Source organism: Gadus chalcogrammus, chromosome 21 (genome assembly GCF_026213295.1).
Source record: "Gadus chalcogrammus isolate NIFS_2021 chromosome 21, NIFS_Gcha_1.0, whole genome shotgun sequence".
In the NCBI taxonomy this organism is placed as follows: domain Eukaryota; kingdom Metazoa; phylum Chordata; class Actinopteri; order Gadiformes; family Gadidae; genus Gadus; species Gadus chalcogrammus.
Window position 1 is genome coordinate 13,925,616 of NC_079432.1, and position 19,219 is coordinate 13,944,834.

General features: G+C 40.4%; 1 protein-coding gene across 1 annotated transcript in view; it reads right to left on the reverse strand.

Moving 5' to 3' along the window:
* LOC130374619 (mRNA-capping enzyme-like) overlaps nucleotides 1–19,219 on the reverse strand; it is a 47,501-nt gene that overhangs the window by 13,711 nt on the left and 14,571 nt on the right. The window contains exon 4 of the mRNA XM_056581488.1: nucleotides 9,624–9,692. Coding sequence (XP_056437463.1) covers nucleotides 9,624–9,692 — 69 coding nt within the window. The remainder of the gene's footprint in view (nucleotides 1–9,623; nucleotides 9,693–19,219) is intronic.

The window sequence follows — 19,219 nt, forward strand, 5'->3', positions numbered from 1 at the left end:
GGATGTGTGCAGGCTCTCGAGAACATTGTCATGCAGCAACATGACTGACTGCAGGTTCCATGTTGACAATCCACATGCTCTTTATGCACACGCACGCACTCACACTTAATCAAAAATAGCCTTGCTGAACCACAAAATCTACAAAGAATAACAAATACGGATATGAGGATCAGAGTGAGAAACAAACAAAGTCCTGATCCTCAAATATACCCCAGTCTATACTAAAACAAAATGGAAGCTGTGGCCAAAAGAGGAAGCACTGTTTGTATAATAAATCTCTTTTCACCGCCACCCGTGCTACCAACTCAACTATGCCACCAAACAGGCTGTCAGTATGTATTTATTTTGTTCTAAAATCAAATGTATACATACGCCTATATCTTTCAGTCAAATACTTCAGATATTTTTGCCCACGTATTTGATATGCTTACGATAGGGTAAGCAATGTATTTTAGAAGCATTCTTTATCATAATTGGTGGAATTCTCATACCATGCTGTCTGTCCGGTATTAATAAATCAAATGCTCAGACAAAAATATAGATCTGGTATCTGTGGCTGTAGCATGCCTGTAACCAGCCCGTCGAAGCTGAGCATTTGACCCGCACAAAAATTGCCGGATGGCCTAGCTACTCTACACCTACCTAGCAGGCTACCTGCGTGGCCCGTGCACACACCGCTCCCAGAATCCTCCTACACAAGGCTAGGCACACCTGTTGCTAAAGCTAGGGAGCCATTCACGTGTTTGGTTGGAGGTGTTTAGCAGGGCGGCCTAAAGGAAGGGGTTCGATGTTTTGAGTTCGGTACCTAACCCTTTCTTAAATGTTGTGGATTATGGGGAAATTAATAAATAAGACCTATTTGAGCCATAAATGATAAATCCATTCTTCGATTGTAAAGCTTGTGGTATAAATTACATTGTTCTAACTTCTTTAAACTCTTAAATTGACCTCCTAATTCGGAACTAATTCTTTGTCTTTTAAAAAAGTCAAACCAATTCACTTAAAATTAAAGTTCATAATGGCCTTGCTGTTACTTCAGAAAAATACCTATTACAGATTTAATCAGCGAGAAATTGACTTCTCCACTCAAATGTAGAGAGATGCAAAATAAGCCAACTCCTTTGTTCCTGATGGAGCTGCATGAGTGGGAGATGGCCTTCAAGGGCCTTTTGAAATACTCCTGCCTTACAAAGGCTATTCAGCACAGACAGCTTTGGTGCAACACAAGAGGTCAACATTCTTTTGATGTTATACCTCTTTACTCTCCAAAAAAATATTTTCTCTTGAGGACGTGGGAGTACAGAACATTCACAACATTCCACTTGCCTGCATCTTGGATAAAGGCAAGCAAGTAATGGGAGAGACACCTGAACCTTGGCATATTTGACTTATTTTGCATTTCTAGCTCATCTAAGACAGTGGATAAAACAACGAGGCAATTAAAAGTGTTTTGAATAAAAAAGACGATCAGAAATATACTTTAAAAGCAGGGTTACACACAAAACAAACTATTGCAGATTTCCCCAAGTGGATTTTGTGTATCGTTCTGTGCACTTTCATAACCGGAAGGAACTTAAAGGTGCAGTACTTAGTGGCATCTAGCTTGAGGTTGCAACTAAGGAAATCCCATTCTCTCCAGAGCCGTTTGTCCATTCTGGACTACTGTAGAAACATGGAGTATCATCATGGCGGACTCTGTGGAAGAGGACCTGTTCCCTATGTAGATACACTCCACTCTAACGTATTTGAAAATACATTTCTAATTTTCATGGGATAATAGTACACATTCAAACAAACCTCTGGATAGTATATTCAAGATGTTCAAGGTAGATGACACTCAATGACTGGCTAGCCTTTGGTGCCCAGCGTCCAGCCATGTCCGACTCCATTCAATGTCAGGCTCGACCGATTGGGAAATTTCTGGGGCCATGGTTACAAATAAATTTGGCAAATAGCTAATGATTTTTTTTTACTGTTTGTTTATTTTGCATTGAAATGAACTCCCTCTATTCGGCCAGGGAAACATAGAAATCTTCAATATAAAAATAACTGTTTTAAGTCCAACAACTATCTTTGAATGAGCACAGTTCAATCATACAACCGTATGAAACCTTTAATATAACCTTCTTTAACATGAAAAAGATAACTTAAGAAATTGATGCGACACAACAGATAAACATGGAATGCTGCCCTCAGTGAACGTTATATGATAACAGCTTGTTTACTGCCTGCTAAATTAATAAAGCTTGCAGAGATGTCACGCAAAGACATAGAAACCCATTGACCAGTGCCAGCTCACTTCAAAGACCACCCAACAACCCTTTGTCTTCCTCCTGCTTTACCTAATTTCTGTTTGTCTTTTCAGGCAAGCATTCGCATGCAGAACAATGTTTTCATTAATGAAGTAGAAAAACTGATCCTTAATACAGATATATGTCATCCATCCAACCAAGCTCCTTTCTGTTTGATGATGTGTTTTTGTGTTTAAATTGTCTCTCAAGAACATTCTCATTTAGGCAGGACCCACACATACTGTGGAATATAATAATTTACACTAGTAATTTGCAAACTAATGATGTGGAACCCCATTACAACCACGAATCAAATCAAACAAGATCAGTCTTCATGGCACGACATGTCTGCACAAATGGTTGATGACGAGAAAATAAAGTTGCCAAACATGTTGGCTAATTACAGGCAATAATCTTGTCTCGTGTCTTGCCAATGGTGCCATAACAGACATATCTGAAGGGCTGCCTACCTCTGTATGTGACGATTCATATTTTAGACCACTACTGGCTTATTTCAACCAATCAGGGCATCCCTTAACTGATTGGTCCAGGGAACCCACCAGGGGAATCAAGATAGATAAATGTTAAATGGCCTCCGATGCCAAGATCTGAAAAGTCGTGGAAAAAGTCATGGAGTGTTTTGCCAAGCTGTAAGTACACACAAAATGCTCTGGAGAATTGGAAAAAAGGAAAATGGTTGTTTGGCCAATATTAATTAATTCACTAATTATTACATTTAAATGAAATAAATAAATGTGTTCTATGTGTGTTCTAAATATTATACTGTTGGATTTCAGTCAGATGTCACTGTCAAACGGCAGGCTTTGGTGGGCAACGCGTTAACAGCTACTGTTATTTTTATCCCACGTTTGGGTTTCCTTTTAATAGATTTCTGATGGAGGAATTAAAGCTCCACCTTGGCCTTTGGTGGCGTTTCTATGAAAGAGGCTTGAGAGATTGGGCGGAACACCTCCTTATATAGTATTTGGGGGCCTTGACTGAAAGCTGGGATATACTTGAGGCCCTGATATACAACAAACTCTTATGGTATGTTCACCAACAGCAATTATTGACAGGGAACAATATCGTCATTGCGCTGTATGGGCCGTTTGTTTAATATGGACAGGAGTTTCCCTTGCCCCTCAATGTCATACAAATGTGCATCATGCCTCACAATCCATATTATAGATAACAAATAATTACAGACACTAGGTACTAACATAGTCCTTCACATTGTGTTTCTGACCCAATGTAGGCAGCTGTGTATTGGGGGGCATGTGGGAAAGGTTGTACTGTTCAGATAGAGCACCCTGCACACTTAAAGGCCAGATGTGTCGCCTGGTTTTAGTCGCAAACTGGCCATTTTGTCTGTTTGAACACACCACTTTCCATTTAATTTCAGTCAATCTGTTTGTTAATCACTATGAAAGTCACTTAACAGTCAGTATGAGTAACATTCACTTTCCTCAACTTGCATCCACATTTGCTCTCTTCCTTAAGATAATTCACAATAATTTATACTTATAATGCCACTCATGAGTTATGAAATTGTACTATTAACACCCAAGCGTATAAACACAGAGTTAGTTGATGAGCTTAACTCCCTCCAATGAGATGAGAGGATTAGATGGGTGATTGTGTTGTTTCATCATCAAAATCATCAGAACGGGGTAGTAAAACAGTTACGATGAGTTGATGGATGCACTATCCCTCGTCCCACTATTGAAAGCGCTATTAAAACGTCTACGTTTTGAAACCATAAAGCCGTTGCTACACCGTGTGTCTGGTCTCACTCTCAAAAAGGGACATTGGTGCATTATATTTTCTATGCAAAGCAGTTTTCGAAACATAACAAAAGAGAAAATTGTTGGCTTAAAGTGCTTTCACAGCAGACGTGTGGAAAATAAACAATGCGAAAATGGCCGCGGTGCGACTATACTCCATATTCCTATATAATCGTGTAAGCCTAGAGAAGAGGAGCCTTTCAACAAAATATCCAATGTATTCACAGTTTTCAATTACACCGGATAAGCTAGTGTAGCAACTGGCTGTTGGCGGATGAGGCGGATTATGATGGAGTGAGGGAGTTTTGGAAACGTTAAATAAGCTCTCTCTTTTAGAAAGTTGGCCAAAACTAAACAGTTGGGATACAACCACACATCCTTGCACACCATGTAATCAAAAAAAGTAAACATTTGCTTGTAACGCCAACGTCGACTTCCAGCACTATTCCATGGGATGTAAGTGCAGTGATTAATAACACCTGCATCAATTCCATTCTTTGATTTTTACAATGTAATCAATGGCTTGTTGCCTTCAAGCCATGCAACAACGAAACCTAAATGTTGGGAACAATGTGTGTGACTACGTGAAGCATTGACCACTAGTATCTGAACATTGAGGATGATGCCTTCAAGGAATGACTGAGGAAGCCGTTCACACACTCATTATAGAATTTATACAATCTTTCCCATAAGAGATTCCTCAACATACGTTATATTGTTTGCAACTTTTGTTCTAAAGGTTTCACAATGAGGCCCTAGAAAGAGTAAGTTATGGATAAAGTTTTGCCCAGGTTGGTTTAAGCAGTGCAACTGAGCAACCTACAAAATTAAAGAAAGAAAACAAAATAAAATATATGTGAAAAGCAGCACACAGCAGACAAAACAAACACCAGCCAATTTCAAGAGCAATTGAGAAGCTAGTGTTGGGAAATTGAAAGTGGAAACAAACAACCAAAAAATTATAGTAGAGAGGCTTTTCTCTACTTTCTTTTATAAAATTAGATAAATTGAAATGGACAAAAATGTATGCGACAAAATAGTGTTGTGGGGAAAATACAACAGAACCTCTATTTAAAGAATGCTCAAGTGATTTTAAACATCCGTAGTGTTGATGATCCGTAGATCATTCATCATAAATCAAAGATTGTGATTTTTTTTTTTTTTTCTTGTGAATGTAATGGTATCCTCTACATCTTTAAAGGTTGTACACCTAGTCTGGACACCAGGGAGGAATGGAGGTACAGCCGTCCCCCTGAGGGCTGTGGGGGGGGGGGGGAGGATGATGTGCCCCATGGTGCCTGCAGGGAGCCAGAGAGCCAAGAGGGTTTTTTCTTAATCTACAGTAACAAGAGAAGCAATGCAAAATGGCCTTTGTTGACAAGCATATCCGGCAGGTGTTGTTGACTCATGAGGTATTAATATCCGTCTAAAAGGAAAGTCAAACCCGAGTTCAGAGGAATTGATTTATTGAAGGGTGTTTTTTTTTTTCATTTACTTTGCTCGAAAAGTGTAGTGGGATCCGTGCTCCAGAGTTTGATTGAAACTGACCAGCTTGCCGAGGCGTATAAGCTCACCTAAGCTCCCAAACACACGTCTGACAATGAAAAAGACTAAAAGCTATTGCATGACATAACCTGGCTTCCCCATCACACAACCTTAAAGATTCTGCTCATCTTCGGGTACGAGTTCACTGCCACTGCAACTGCTGGAAAAAGGCATCATTGATGAGACCCCTGCCCCCTTCCTAAATGGCTTTCTGCAAATTGGCATGCATAACACAGGCAAGTCACTGTGGATGGCTAAACACAGTACAGTTATCAATAGCCTCCCTTTGACCTTGTTGCTTTCATGCCATTGCAATAACACAGAACATACATTTTCGGAACAAGGTGCCTGACTCTACGTGAAGAATTGACCACTAATATATACAGTACACAAGTGTATACATCAAGGATGGTGACTTCAAGGCCACCCTAGCTTTTGATCTAGGGTGGTCTACCGTTTTTACATTGAGGCCCTAGTAAAATTAAGCTATAAATAATGTTGTGCCCAGGTTGGTGAAGCAGTGCAATGGAGCAACCCAGAAAATGCTAAAAAAATCAGATGTATATAAATGTATATATTTGAAAAGCAGCAACCACCAGCATATTTCAGAAGCAATTGAGCAGCTAGTGTTTGCACATTGATTTGAGTTAAGTGACACATCAATGGGGTGGTTGTAGCGTTTCAATTGTGATGTGGTGGTGGGGCAGACAGCAGCGCTATAATCCATGCATCTGCTCATTTCATTGTTAGTCAATTTTCTTTTGGAGCTTTCCCGGACCTGATGGATCACGCTGTAAGTATAACCTCTGTGGTAATTGCTTTGTGAATTATCTGATTTCAAAAATATAAAGAGAGAAAAAGAACAAAGTTCAAACACAATACAAATATGGTTGCTGCTAGTTTAGGGCTTTACATGTAGTCTACTGCGGAAGCCATTCAAAGGGTCAAACCGACTAGAGACAACTAATCATGTCAGTCTAAATTCATGCAAAAGGACAATGTGATCATTAAAATATTTTTATGAAGTTTTTTATTTTATTTTAAGCTCTCACAACCTCAGCATCAAATTAGTTGGGGCAGTAAACGTATGAGATGTTTGACGTGCCTGCCCTTCATAATCTCCATGTTAGCTAAGCCACAAAGCTCTCAAAGCCAATTTTGGCAATATTGATCAAGGCCTCGTGAAAATGCCTTGTCTAGGTTCTGATTATTTGCTTGGAAAAAAACACACTGAGTTCTCCTGTGATGTTCGGCAAGAGGCCATGGCAATCAATACAAATATAATGTTACACAACCGAGTTGATGGAAGGTAGGAAATGCCTCTGATTTGTAGATAAAAGGGCTGGATAAGAAATATTGGCACGTAGACTTGGTGCTGTTATCAATTCCTTTTGTTCTTTCTCTGTTAAAGTCTTTCTTTATCCTTTTACTCTCTGCAGTAAATTACACTTATAGTTAGGGCTGAACGATTAATCAAATTCAAATTGAAATCGCGATGTAATAAAAAAAAGTGATTTGTTACTTTGACTGACTGGAAATCAGTACGATATTTTTTTAAATTTTTTTATTTTACAATTCAATAATTAAATAAAGAAGTTTATGATATAAATCCTTTAGGCCTGGCCTAAAGGATAGACAACTTTTTATGTTGACTGCTTCCAATGTTGTGTTGGTCATACTAAAAAATGATTTATTTATTTTTTTGTGAATAATACACAACATAAGGAAAAATAATGGTCAAAATAATCGCAATTCAATTATTTCCCGCAATCAATCAGCCCTACTTATAGTGTTCTTGACTTGGGTTTATTATTTAATAGAATATAGTTTTTTTTATACACCTTGCAGTCACCAAAATATTGAAATACCAAAAGCTACACAGATACTACTAAATTACACATCTGCATTATGTTTAAATTAAACGTTTATTTACACTTCTACCACCACTGGGCTATTGCCAAGTGGCTTTAATTGACTGTGTAAAAAGGCAATTAGCCGGTGTTAAATGAATTGCCTAGGTGAATTCTGTCATCGCTAGAGCAGAGGATTTTCCTTAATCACCATTCTGCGATAGGGCAGTAAATCAATTGCCATGACTGAAAGCATTAGCTTTAATTGACGCATCAAGTCAACAAGAACACAACACAGCAATAACAACAATTCATCTCAGAATGTAACAAACAAAAGAAAGCAGGTTTTTCAAACAGCTGGGGTCACACTAGCACTACCATTACCATGCAAGTGAGAGGCTGAGTCACGATTTCGAACACTCAATCAAAAAGGAAAGTATGCATTTATGAAACTCTTGGTCTCTTTACGCAAAAATGTATGGTATGAATTCTTAATGAGCCCAGTAATCATGTTCATAATTAGGCTGGAGATGATGAATAAAGAATAAAGTCAAACAAATAGAATGAACTGCTCCAATAATCCAAAGAAAGATAATCTTACTGAAGCATGAACAGCATGAAGCCAATTGTTCGATATTGTCAATTTCCCTAACCCTCCGTGGTGCATGGCTGGGTCTGCCAATGGGAACTTGTTTATGTCCGGGTGTGAGCAACTCAAGGGGCAGATATGAGGTCTCCCAATATTGTATATAATAATATTTATCGACTATGTGGTTAACATCATGTCGTCTCATTGTTCCGTGGTTGGTTTTGCAGTATATAGAATAAATATAGATGAACATTGCAATAAACCTCTCGTCAAACTTTTGTGCGGCATTTAAACAAGCATGTATTCCTTGAATGAGATGCTGAAAGGCATAGTTCTTTGGTAATTGGAATTCGCAAACGTAAACATAGCCGTTCCATCCGCGCAGCATTACTTTATAACTTGATTGGGGCACTAAAACAGCAGGACTCTGAACACACTGCCAGGTGACCCACTGTATTTCCTCTTCAGTATATGCTGGCTTAAATAAACATCCGTCACTCAGGAAGATCTGCAGTCGCCCATTTGATCTGCAGATTAGTATTAATTGCCATAAGCCATTGCAAAATCTCACGGTCTTCAGGTTGCCTACAGGGCAACGGATACTAACTGAGCCAGACTCCAAGCCATAATGGCCAGTGGGATTTTGAAGTGAGGGTTAGGGTGGGAATAGTAGAAGAAAGAGGCTTACATTAAACCTACGTCATCTCAATTGGTTATTTTCAATTTGCTGTTGTTAAAAAAAGTGCCCATATTCAATTGAATCCTGTGCCATTTCTTATTGATAGCAGTTCACCAACTAGTGAATATGTACATACAGTATTTATACATGGACCAGAATAAAACGTTCATGGGACACTCATGATCTACGACGACATTGCACTTTACAAGGAATTCAAAGTGTTTCCCAGACCCGAAAACTGAATGAGGAAGGTCTCTTTAGGGGCAGCCTTGCGTTTTGTCATTGTTCAGTCTTGACATTAGAAATGTGCTAATGTCAGTTATAGGAAAGGATGAGCAATAGTTGTTTGGAAAAGAAAGTACGTTATTCAAAAGATTTAGTGTTCGAAGAGGAATCTTCGAAAACAACCTCTAAGTTTGCAAGAAAAAATAGTAAGAAAGAAAAGAAGAAACACCTCAGACACCCAAGCACATTGATATTCTAACACAGAAGGACCTTCCTTTCTCTGAGGAAAACAACCAGGCCATGTGCGTCTCATGCACCACATTGGAGAGCGAGTGAAGGTGACCACAGAGTGGGACAAACAAACAGTGGGTGGCGGTGGCAAGCTGTTATCCTGACACTGAGGAGGGCGGCTCCAATCAAGCTAAACAACCAGAACCTCCCATGTACCCAAGAATGACCTTAGGGGTTCAGGTTTGGCTTTAGATGATCCCAAGCAATGCCCTGTATCTCAATTGATTTCTTTATATCAGCAGATAAGAACAAGGAGCAAGAGTGTCAACAACTACATATTCTATGATCATTTGAATTTTAACATCCAATTATGCACTTAGTTAGCTAGTTTTGACTGTGATGACCCCGAAAAGCAAAAAGATAACATACCCCACATGGCTGGAAGATGAGACCATCAACCTCGTGGCTGACCTGCGAAGTGAAGCTGCCTTCCAGTAACTGAAAAATAAGAATAGAAAAACAACAGAGGTTAACTTATACCAAAACAAATACATAAAGCAAAAAACAAAGGTCAATAAAGCATGGCTGAAAATCTGGTTGAGTACATCTATTTAGTACGTTGGCAAGCACTTCTCATACCTGGAACTCTAAAAGCCATTTATGGATCGAGTTTCCACACTGAAAGCTTTGGGGCCAAACGCATCCCGCAGAGATTAAAGAAAATATTTTGATACCTGGCCTGATCCATTTAATTCGCCAGGACCCATAACCGGACAATGACCTCTTTTAATTGATTCAAGCATGGCAGAAACATCAATGCAGTGTTTTGACAGACAAGACTGCAATTGCTCATCCGGCATTGGGGGATTCGTTATGATTGCAATAATCAGAGGGTGTTTGGCTCATTCATTACCAATGACCGAAATAACTGCTGCTGCAGGGGAACCAAACCAGCCGTGCCATATTGCACCATTCTCAGGAGAAATAGCCGGAATTTTGTCCTGTGAAATTGCATTTAATTACAGGTTTACAACAGCCACAGAGGGACAGCTGTGATGATAATACAACCAGGACAGTTCCTGGAAATTCAGAGAATATTTGAGAACAAATATTCTGACGTTGATCCTATTTCAATGACAGGGTTGACGTGCAGCAGGATCCCAGAAATATGGTTTATTACGCATCTTTTGTGCGCTCAGAAAGCATGCACACAGTGCACAGTGTATTTTCTTTGTATCATTCTCTTTCTGATTTGAACAGTTAACAGTCATTTCCTTTGCCAAAACCATTATTAAACGATTATTACGATTATTATTTAATATTATTAAATATTAAACTAAATAACAATGAAAATCATTATACATGAAGAAAATGATCAAATATGGTCATTATTGTCCTCTGCGAGAAGAGAAGTAAATTAAACATGGCTTTCGACAAGCATCCAATTCAGCCAAAGAATTTATTGATTATTTATTTTAACAGGTTAACAAAAAAGATTCAAGTCATAAAAGGAGAAAAGAAAATTGCTAGGATATTTGTCCTCAACTTTACCAGTTAAAAGTCATGGTCAGAGACCAATTTTATTCTTCCCTGTGAGGAATGCGTGATTGCAGTGCTGGAGGCAACAAGTAAGTAATGGTAAGTAAAAATCTGAGAAATGAACCGTTCTGTCAACAGTAAAGATGAGCAGCAATCCAAGGATCAGTTAATATTAGTCTCTGGTGCAGGCACTGAGCAGGGATGAAGGGGATGACTCATCCCATGATACATAGACATGTTGAAGTATCACGCCAACACACACGGGAAAATAGTTCTCCCTCTCCTCATCTTAGATTTCCTTTGGGTAGAAACACAGTAACTGATATTTTCTATAGGCTCCATGTTGAAATGAGACACAGGTTTGGCAGGCAGGAAATGGCTTCAGTCAATAATGTGGAACGCTAATGCAAATGTGCACTAGAGTAAAGATCAGGTAACCTACTCAGCCCATTGAGACGAAAAAAGGCAGAGAGCAACGCATTTATGCCAGACGATCACAGACAAATTACACAAGGTAGAAGAATATCTCAGGCCCTAAGAACTTCTCCATATCCTCTTTTGGTAACATTCATAAAATAGCACCGGCCAAACGCCACAAAGCCCCTGAACTTTATTCTTCAAACCATTTCAAATGAGCTGACATTTGGCAGTGTGACAGAGGGAGATGACCAGCCCTGTAAACAGAGGGAACGTTTGGAAATAAGGAAGCTGGCAGCAAATACCAACTCAACCCTCACAGGAAAAGACTAGGGCCAGGTGGAGCTCCATTGTAACCTTAAAGAGCCATTGAACCCAAAATCACATTTTCTTTGTTTTAAACATGGTCATTTGTCCTTTATGATCTTAAACATATGAATACATGCCATTTTATCACTGTTACTGAAATAAGTACCCAATATAGGGAAAAAATTAGTAAAATCCTATGTTCTCCCCCTTAAGCAATACAAACGTTTCACTCGCTGCAAACAAAGGTGGCGTTCTTTTCCGAGTACCTTTACCGAGGGAGTCTGGCGTAACACGCCTTGGATCGTAACCATTGGAATAAGACGCCCCCCTCTTTCCTAAAATTCTCATATTTTACTCGCATCTTCTTAAATCACACAGTGTTCGAATTCCTTCTGAATCAGTGGGCTCACTGGATCTTTAAGAAATTCCACTTAGAAGTAGAAGCCCAAGAGCAGAATCATTCCGCATTTTTCAGACATGCTTGTGATCCATGCATATAGTCAAGAATGTGTTAAAGCCTTGTGGTTTATCTACCACAATAACAACTCAGGGGGAAATATTGGCAATATGTGACATAACTGAATTTACTCTTTCATTAAAGTCCTTGCCATTGTTTATATTTCATGCTTTAACTATAAAATTCATGAAATGTCCGTAAGCATCAGTGGATATTAAACACCTTTCCGATTAGCAATGTAGCTGGCGTATGCAAATGTGACTTATTGAGGTAGCAGCAATTGATTAAATGATTGCTACTTATGATGATAAACTCAACAATAATTACAGATAGACCATTTTGTTTTCCTATTGACAATCTGGACACCATTCACTGTTAATGTTTACTTGTGTGTTAGACATGCACGTACACATGTACCGTACAAAAACTAAACTTTGTGTTTTGGGTGGGGGCGGGGGCGCCTTGCCAACCATTTTTGCATTTGGGTAAAAAATGATTGTCATGTTTCTAAGGTTTTTTGATAGCCCTTCACCTTTGAATGAACAAATGAATTATGAAACCTGTGTTTTTTGGGGATTTTGGTGGCAGGGACCTTTAACTGAACAAAGTGTCAGGAGTAGATAAATGGTTCAACATAACAGAGGGGATAACAGACCCAGCATACAACAAGCCTGGTATTTGTTAAAGGAGCCCATAGATCTTCAGCCTCATCCTTATTGATGAGGCTGAAGACTCTTAACATAAAACACCCTTTATTAAACATTTTATTTATCCTTTGGCCACCATGTAAGTAAGGTATCAAGATTTTTTTTTCTTTTAGCTCAGTCAATATCAATCAGTAGTTTTATTCCTATCAAACCAACTAATGGTGAAATCAAGTAGAAAATGAAGAATTTAGGAACAAGGACTCCGGCATCCGAGTGAGTCCTTTATCCAAAAGAAAGCCATCACAACATCATTTTCAATAATGATCAATGAGTCAAAGCATTTCACACATGAAAGCTTGACGATCTCGCTGACATAGAGAAGGCTGAGAGCCAAACTTAAAAGAACTACCGGCTTCACGAGGCGATGGAGAGTAGGCAGAGAGATGGAGTTCCATTTCAGTTCCCCTGCCATCTCACAACATCCACCCACCATTTCTCCGTGCACCCAGGAAAGCTCGGGAGAGAGTTATTAGGCTGCGAAGAGACACACATCTTCTTACAGATGTCAATGTGTGCAGTGATAAGCCAAGACACTTCTTTCATATGAAAGCCCGTTTGGAAAAGGACAAATGAGGCGGTTGGTCAGTAATGTAGGGGTCATGTGGAAGGCGAATAACACAGACCCTTATTAAGAGAACACACTTCCCAAGGTCCCCTTAGGGAGCAGAGGGAGCTACAGACATCATGCAGGCAGGTGAAAACGCCTACGAGCCCAAACACTGCATAGCAATGAGTGGCGCCTTCTTCCCACCAGAAGGGAGGGAATAAATGTTGAGGATGATATAAATGGGGGGCAATTTTCTGCCTCATCCATTTTTATGTCGGAGGCTCATTGCACACGGCCTATAGAATAGTGAGCCGTGAATCGTACCGTGGCTTTGTTGCTGCCAAAGCCAGAGCCAAAACCATGAAATAAATCACAGACGCAAGACAAGTAAATCCCCCCCCCCCCCCCCCTTCTATTATTTTTTGAGAACTGACACAACAATGAGAAAAACAAAGCAGATTTCAATGCAGAAACTCCTTAACTTTGTTTAAGTTTACTGGTGCAGTTTTAGCGTTTCATCCAATGAATACATGATGGCTGTTTATATGCATGCAGCCAGCACCAATGTTTGTGTTGGCTGTCACAGTAAGCAACGCAGGGAAGTTTGCCTGGCAGCCTCTCCTCTGAAAACCTCTCCTCTTCAGGTAAAGCCGCTAGACAGGCCTGTCTGAGACCACTGAGGAGAGACCGCTGATTGTCCCTTTCACCCCCTGCTTCAGAATGATTTATTGCAGAATGCAAACATCCACCCAAATGCAATGTAATTTCCCTTTACCGTTGTGAGATTATTTGGATGTTATTGCATGACAAAAATCATCAGAAAATCATCATCAATAAGAGATGTTGTGTTTCATGGCAAACCTATATTTACACCAACCTCTAAAAAAGATTAAATGCAATGTCTGTCGCATGGGGGTCTCTCAATCAAAACCATTACAAAAGTTATTTATTGAGTAGCGTTATTGAGTAGCGTTACAGAGTAGCGTGTGAACAAAGTGACGTAACATATCTAACTTGCCATTAGATGAGTCAAACACCCATAAAGCTATAGCTCACGCTATCTGGCTGAATTAACCGTGCATAGTATCTGCGCTGTCATCCAGGGTCAAAACCATCGTACACAAAATATCTAAGAACGTGTTGTGAATGTTGTGATGTTACATTGTTATTGTATCATAAGCTTTGTGGCTGGCATGAGACATTTGTCACAGAAGCACATCAAAGTAAGATAGATCTATATTGAAATATAATTTCAGAAATTACAACTACTGGGGATTATGGGTTCGCCTGAGGTTACCGGGTAAAGGGGGTATGTCGCATGTCGCGGGTATGTAACAGTCCACCCAATGGATAGCACTGTTACCTTGATTTTTTTCGTTGAACATCGTTGGAAACATTTATTGAACTACATAATAATGTAACTACTAAAAATGTTTTAATCAAGTCATTTTGAGATATTTGAATGCCGTAATTTCACATACTTTACCTTTAAATACATCCATCATCGAGATTCCATTTTGTTAAGAGTAAACCCATATAGTCAAAACGCTTCATTCAAATGAATAGGTGTCACTGTTTAAACACCGGCATACAATAACAACAGAAGCGGTCTCGCATGTATGCCATGAAGTCTACAATTAGACAGACGTGTGTGGGCTGTTTTTAGCAGTCCGTTGACAGTCCGCCAACTTCTCAGAGGCATCTCCTGCTGCGCATGCATGTAGGCAGAGCAAGGGGGGAGAGAGGATTAACAGGCTGAGCCCAGCGAGGCCATGAGGAACTAATAGGAATGGCCTTTTCTGAGCTACAAAAATTCTGTGCTACTGAAAAACTGCAAACTCTCAAAACGTACATTCCACTGCTTTAACCCGAGGGCTACATCATTTATTTCCCCATCATGTTTGAATAACTGAAAAGCGGCAGCAAGGCACATATCTTCGGTACTGCGGGGAAAAGATCACCAGCTGCCAACCCAGAGACCTCTCTCACCCCTGCTCCCACTTCCTCAGAAGGATGCCGTCTTGGAAGGGCGGCAGGTCTACTGCCACCGGCACCACCCATCACCTCTGAAGCTTATTTCCTGAAGCGCTCCAGCTAGTAAACAGCCGCTGCAAGCTGAATCCCCTGTTGTGCACTACAACTCTTTTTCACCTGCTGCAATCTTACAGACTCCTTTCACGGTTGTCTTTTTCTGCATATCTTTGCACTTCTTCTGCATATCTTTGCCTCTTATTTCATGTGGTTGCTGACTGTCTTGTTTAGGGTATGCACCTATACCCAAACAAATGATTATATGTCTCGTCGTGTTGGCAAGGAAAGCTTTGGAATTCAGATATTTTGAGCAATGCAAGCATCACCGTCAGACCGCTGCCCACTATGACGCAGCGCAAGTAGCGGAAAAAGGGATTGTCTAAGAGAGTCCGATGCAACTGTGCTCTCTACTCTGGATAATACAAAACCTTCCACAAGATAGGTACACAATGATAAACTGCAACAAAGGTCATAAATAAACCAGTAATACTTCAGGAGCGCCTTATTCACCCTTTACACATTCCGTTATTAGACATTCTCCATCTTGGCCCCGGCATACAAGGATCATCTCTTCTCTATTATGCATGGTGACTCGCACAGGTCTGGCAGAACAGACATCGCAAAATATTTCAGCAAATGTAATCCCTCAATGTTATCCTTTCTGCCTCAGCACACATGGAGCGAAATTATTCAGTTTTCATTCCACAAAACTGGATTATACAGCCTTCCACGGCCACAGTGTAGCATCGCGTTCAAATGCTTAATCAAATGTGGAGGAGAGTGATTGTTATTCTAGTCAGGTGGCGGTGTGTGTGCGCGTTGCCTCTAGCACTAGCACTTTTCATGCCTAATATGAAAGGCCTTTAGAAGCCAGCCCGCAGTTCCCCGGCTCCATGTTGCCGTGAACATGTGTTGAGGAGGATGGAGTGTGTTTGCTCAACTGCTTTGGTGGTATTTAGTCAAATCAGCTGACAGGCCGCGGAAAGAAAGTGTGTAGGTTTTATTTAGAGAGGTGAAATAATGTTTGCTCTTGGCAAAATATACTTTGTCAAACTGAATATATTAAGAATAACATATGCAATTAAACAATGTCAAAGGAAGAATTCCCTTTGAAAGTACATTTCAATTATGGGCTCAAAACATGTTTGGCGTATGGGGAGCAGCCCCGTTTTCTGGCATTCCTCTACGGGGGGCCTTCGGGGACTCAGGGAACTCAGCTCAGAAAAGCCAATTGTTTGGTAGGTCCCGTATCTGCTTTAAATTAAAGTCTGCTTTAAATGCAGACTTTAAAGAGAGGTCCTCACTAAGCACCTTGGGATCAAATGCCTTAATTGTAACTCTATACATTAAGGATTGGAAAGAAGTGTTACATCTATTAATATGGCCACATTTGATGGACAAACTTACTTGGTGTTGCTCTTTGCTCCACTGATCACATTTTATAGTTTTTATGAAATATCTAGACAGCTCAATCTAGACAGTGAATTTGATCCTCAAGCTAACAATTCCTTCCAATACCAATAAGGCCTTGTAACCGCCATCAATATAAAAGATGGCTACTATCAATTTTCTTGGGATTCTGCCGATTCTGTGTTAGAAATATGGACATAAGCTGGTGCAGGTGTCATATCATCTTTTTACGGAGAAAACTGAGAAACTCGGCTCCATTCAGTACATTTTGGGATCTGTGACAAGCACAAATCGTAGCTATCTAGAAGCCTAAGAATGAGGGCTTCTGCATTTCTGGCAACAGTGTTTGTTGCAATGCACATGTGCGTGTGAATAATTCTATTTTAGGCCTTTGTCAATACATGAGCCGACCAACCACTGTCCTAGTCCTTCATTTATACATTTTGCGTACAAACAACTCTCTGCGCAAACCATGTGTACAGTAGGAGTTGGGCGCTTCAAATGGCAGATCTAGCCTTTCGTCTAACTTTCGCACTAACTTTCTGGAAGCATCAAAGTCCTCTCGACCCTCTGGGTTCTGGCTACTGGTATGTTTCAGCCAAACTAGGAGATATAGCTGGCATTTCCCCGCCCGCGCTAAGCCGTTTAACGCCTGCAGTCCTTTGAAGGTGTTATCACTTTATGCACAGTTTCCCTATATCATCACAGATATAAGGAGTAACTAGCATTTGCAACATTTCCATAGGAGATTTTTACCTTTTGAGCTTCTTTATAATTTGTATTAGTTCTCTGCCGGGGATAGGCATAAGGATTTAGGACAGCCAGCATTTATCAAAGGAAACTGTGCCCCTAAACGTAGTTTGTAGGGTTAGCATTCAGTATATTTTCTTCCACCTTGGTAAATGAGGTCTCTGATATCTTCGTCAGGATGCCATCCATAAACTCATAAAGTAAAGGTAGAAATGTTTAATTCATGACATCGCTCCGAACCGCTACGCTAGACACCTCTGAACATCACGGGTGTCTGGGGTCTAGACTGCAAAAGTGCCATCTTGCACTTGCATTGTAGTGGTAAATTAGCACCTCTGGTTCTTCTTAATTTCAAAAGCAAACCTTACCAGCCAGAGAGAGAGAGTATGAGTGTTTTTAAGGAGCTTTCAAGTGGCATTATGTTTGCACCTCTACGTGAATGTGGCATTGTGACGGAAAGGATCTAAAGGAAACAAACAGATGCTCTCTCTTATGCAATGCCCACTGAACCAATATTGTGTGCATCATCGCCGCTTGCGTAACAGTTCAGAGACTTTGAAGGAGAGCTAAATATATAAATAAATGCATCTCAAAGCAACTGAGGTACGCAAATTATGTTAGTCATCTGATCCGTGGATAGAGTTTTCCTTCTCCCAGCGAGCCCGAGCCCTTACGCAACAGACGGCGTTGCTCTCCCGCTGTGAGTGGGCCCAGGCAGGGGAGAGAACACAGCGGTGCTGGAGAGAACCATCGTTTGTGGACTATTTCCTTAGAGGGCCAAATGTGTGTCCACAATCCACATTGTTCTGATGAAGATATAGATTCATATAGAGGCTGGCAGTGGCTCAGGAGTTGCCAGACAATCTAGCTCTCCGTCTGAGCAATCCATCTCCACCGAGACTGGCCACGGTTTGATTTCATAGAGATATCGGCCCTCGATGAAACCATACACTTTTTAATAGCTCGGGGCAGATTGGGTTATTGTAATGAATGGGAACAGAGTGTTTTGCTGGCTGCTTTTGCGAGGCTGAGGACCTTGTATTTTTTTCATGTTGTGTTTTGGTTGATCGTCGTGGAAAAAAAACTGCCAATGTCATTATAGGTTTATGTGTAGTAGGGCTGGACAAAATATCGCATTTTTATCGCGATGACGATATTGACGTCCCACGATGACACGTAGTGTTCTTGCGATATTTCCGTGATATTTTTTTAAATAATGCATCCGCAAAAAAATGAAAACCAAAAAAGAAACTAGCCCCGCCCATGCAGTATACGTTCTACCTCCACTGCAAAGCAAACCCTGTACACCTGTCTGCGACTGCGTGAGTCCATCCTGCACACAGCGGCGCAAAGCCTAAAAAAAGGGGGGGGGGCGTGGCCTGGCGCCAATTTGCCGACGAGCACAGTGTGTGGCTCCTACCTCTAGGGGGTGGTAGAAATTCAAAAGATTTTTTTTTCAATGAATAATCGTGGTAAATAATCGTGATATCAATATTGATCAAAAATAATCGTGATAATCATTTTGGCAATAATCGTGCAGCCCTAATGTGTAGTTATCTTACCTTTTAAGGCTTGGTTTCCCTAAAGGTCACTACTTCCCAATTATTGTACTTTTGGTCCACACGGAGCTTGCATGTTCACACACTGAATGATAGAGGAGAGACGGAGAGCCAGAAACGAGACGCGGGAGGCTGTCATATATTGTTTTTTATCTTGAAAACCTCATTCGTTTGTAGAGGCGGGAGGTAATGGATCAAAGGGGCTGAGTCTAGCCTATAGACAGCTGTGGGAAACCCTGATATCGTCAAGCGTTTACTTCTTAAAGATGCCTTTATAGCTGTTTAAACGGCTTGGTATT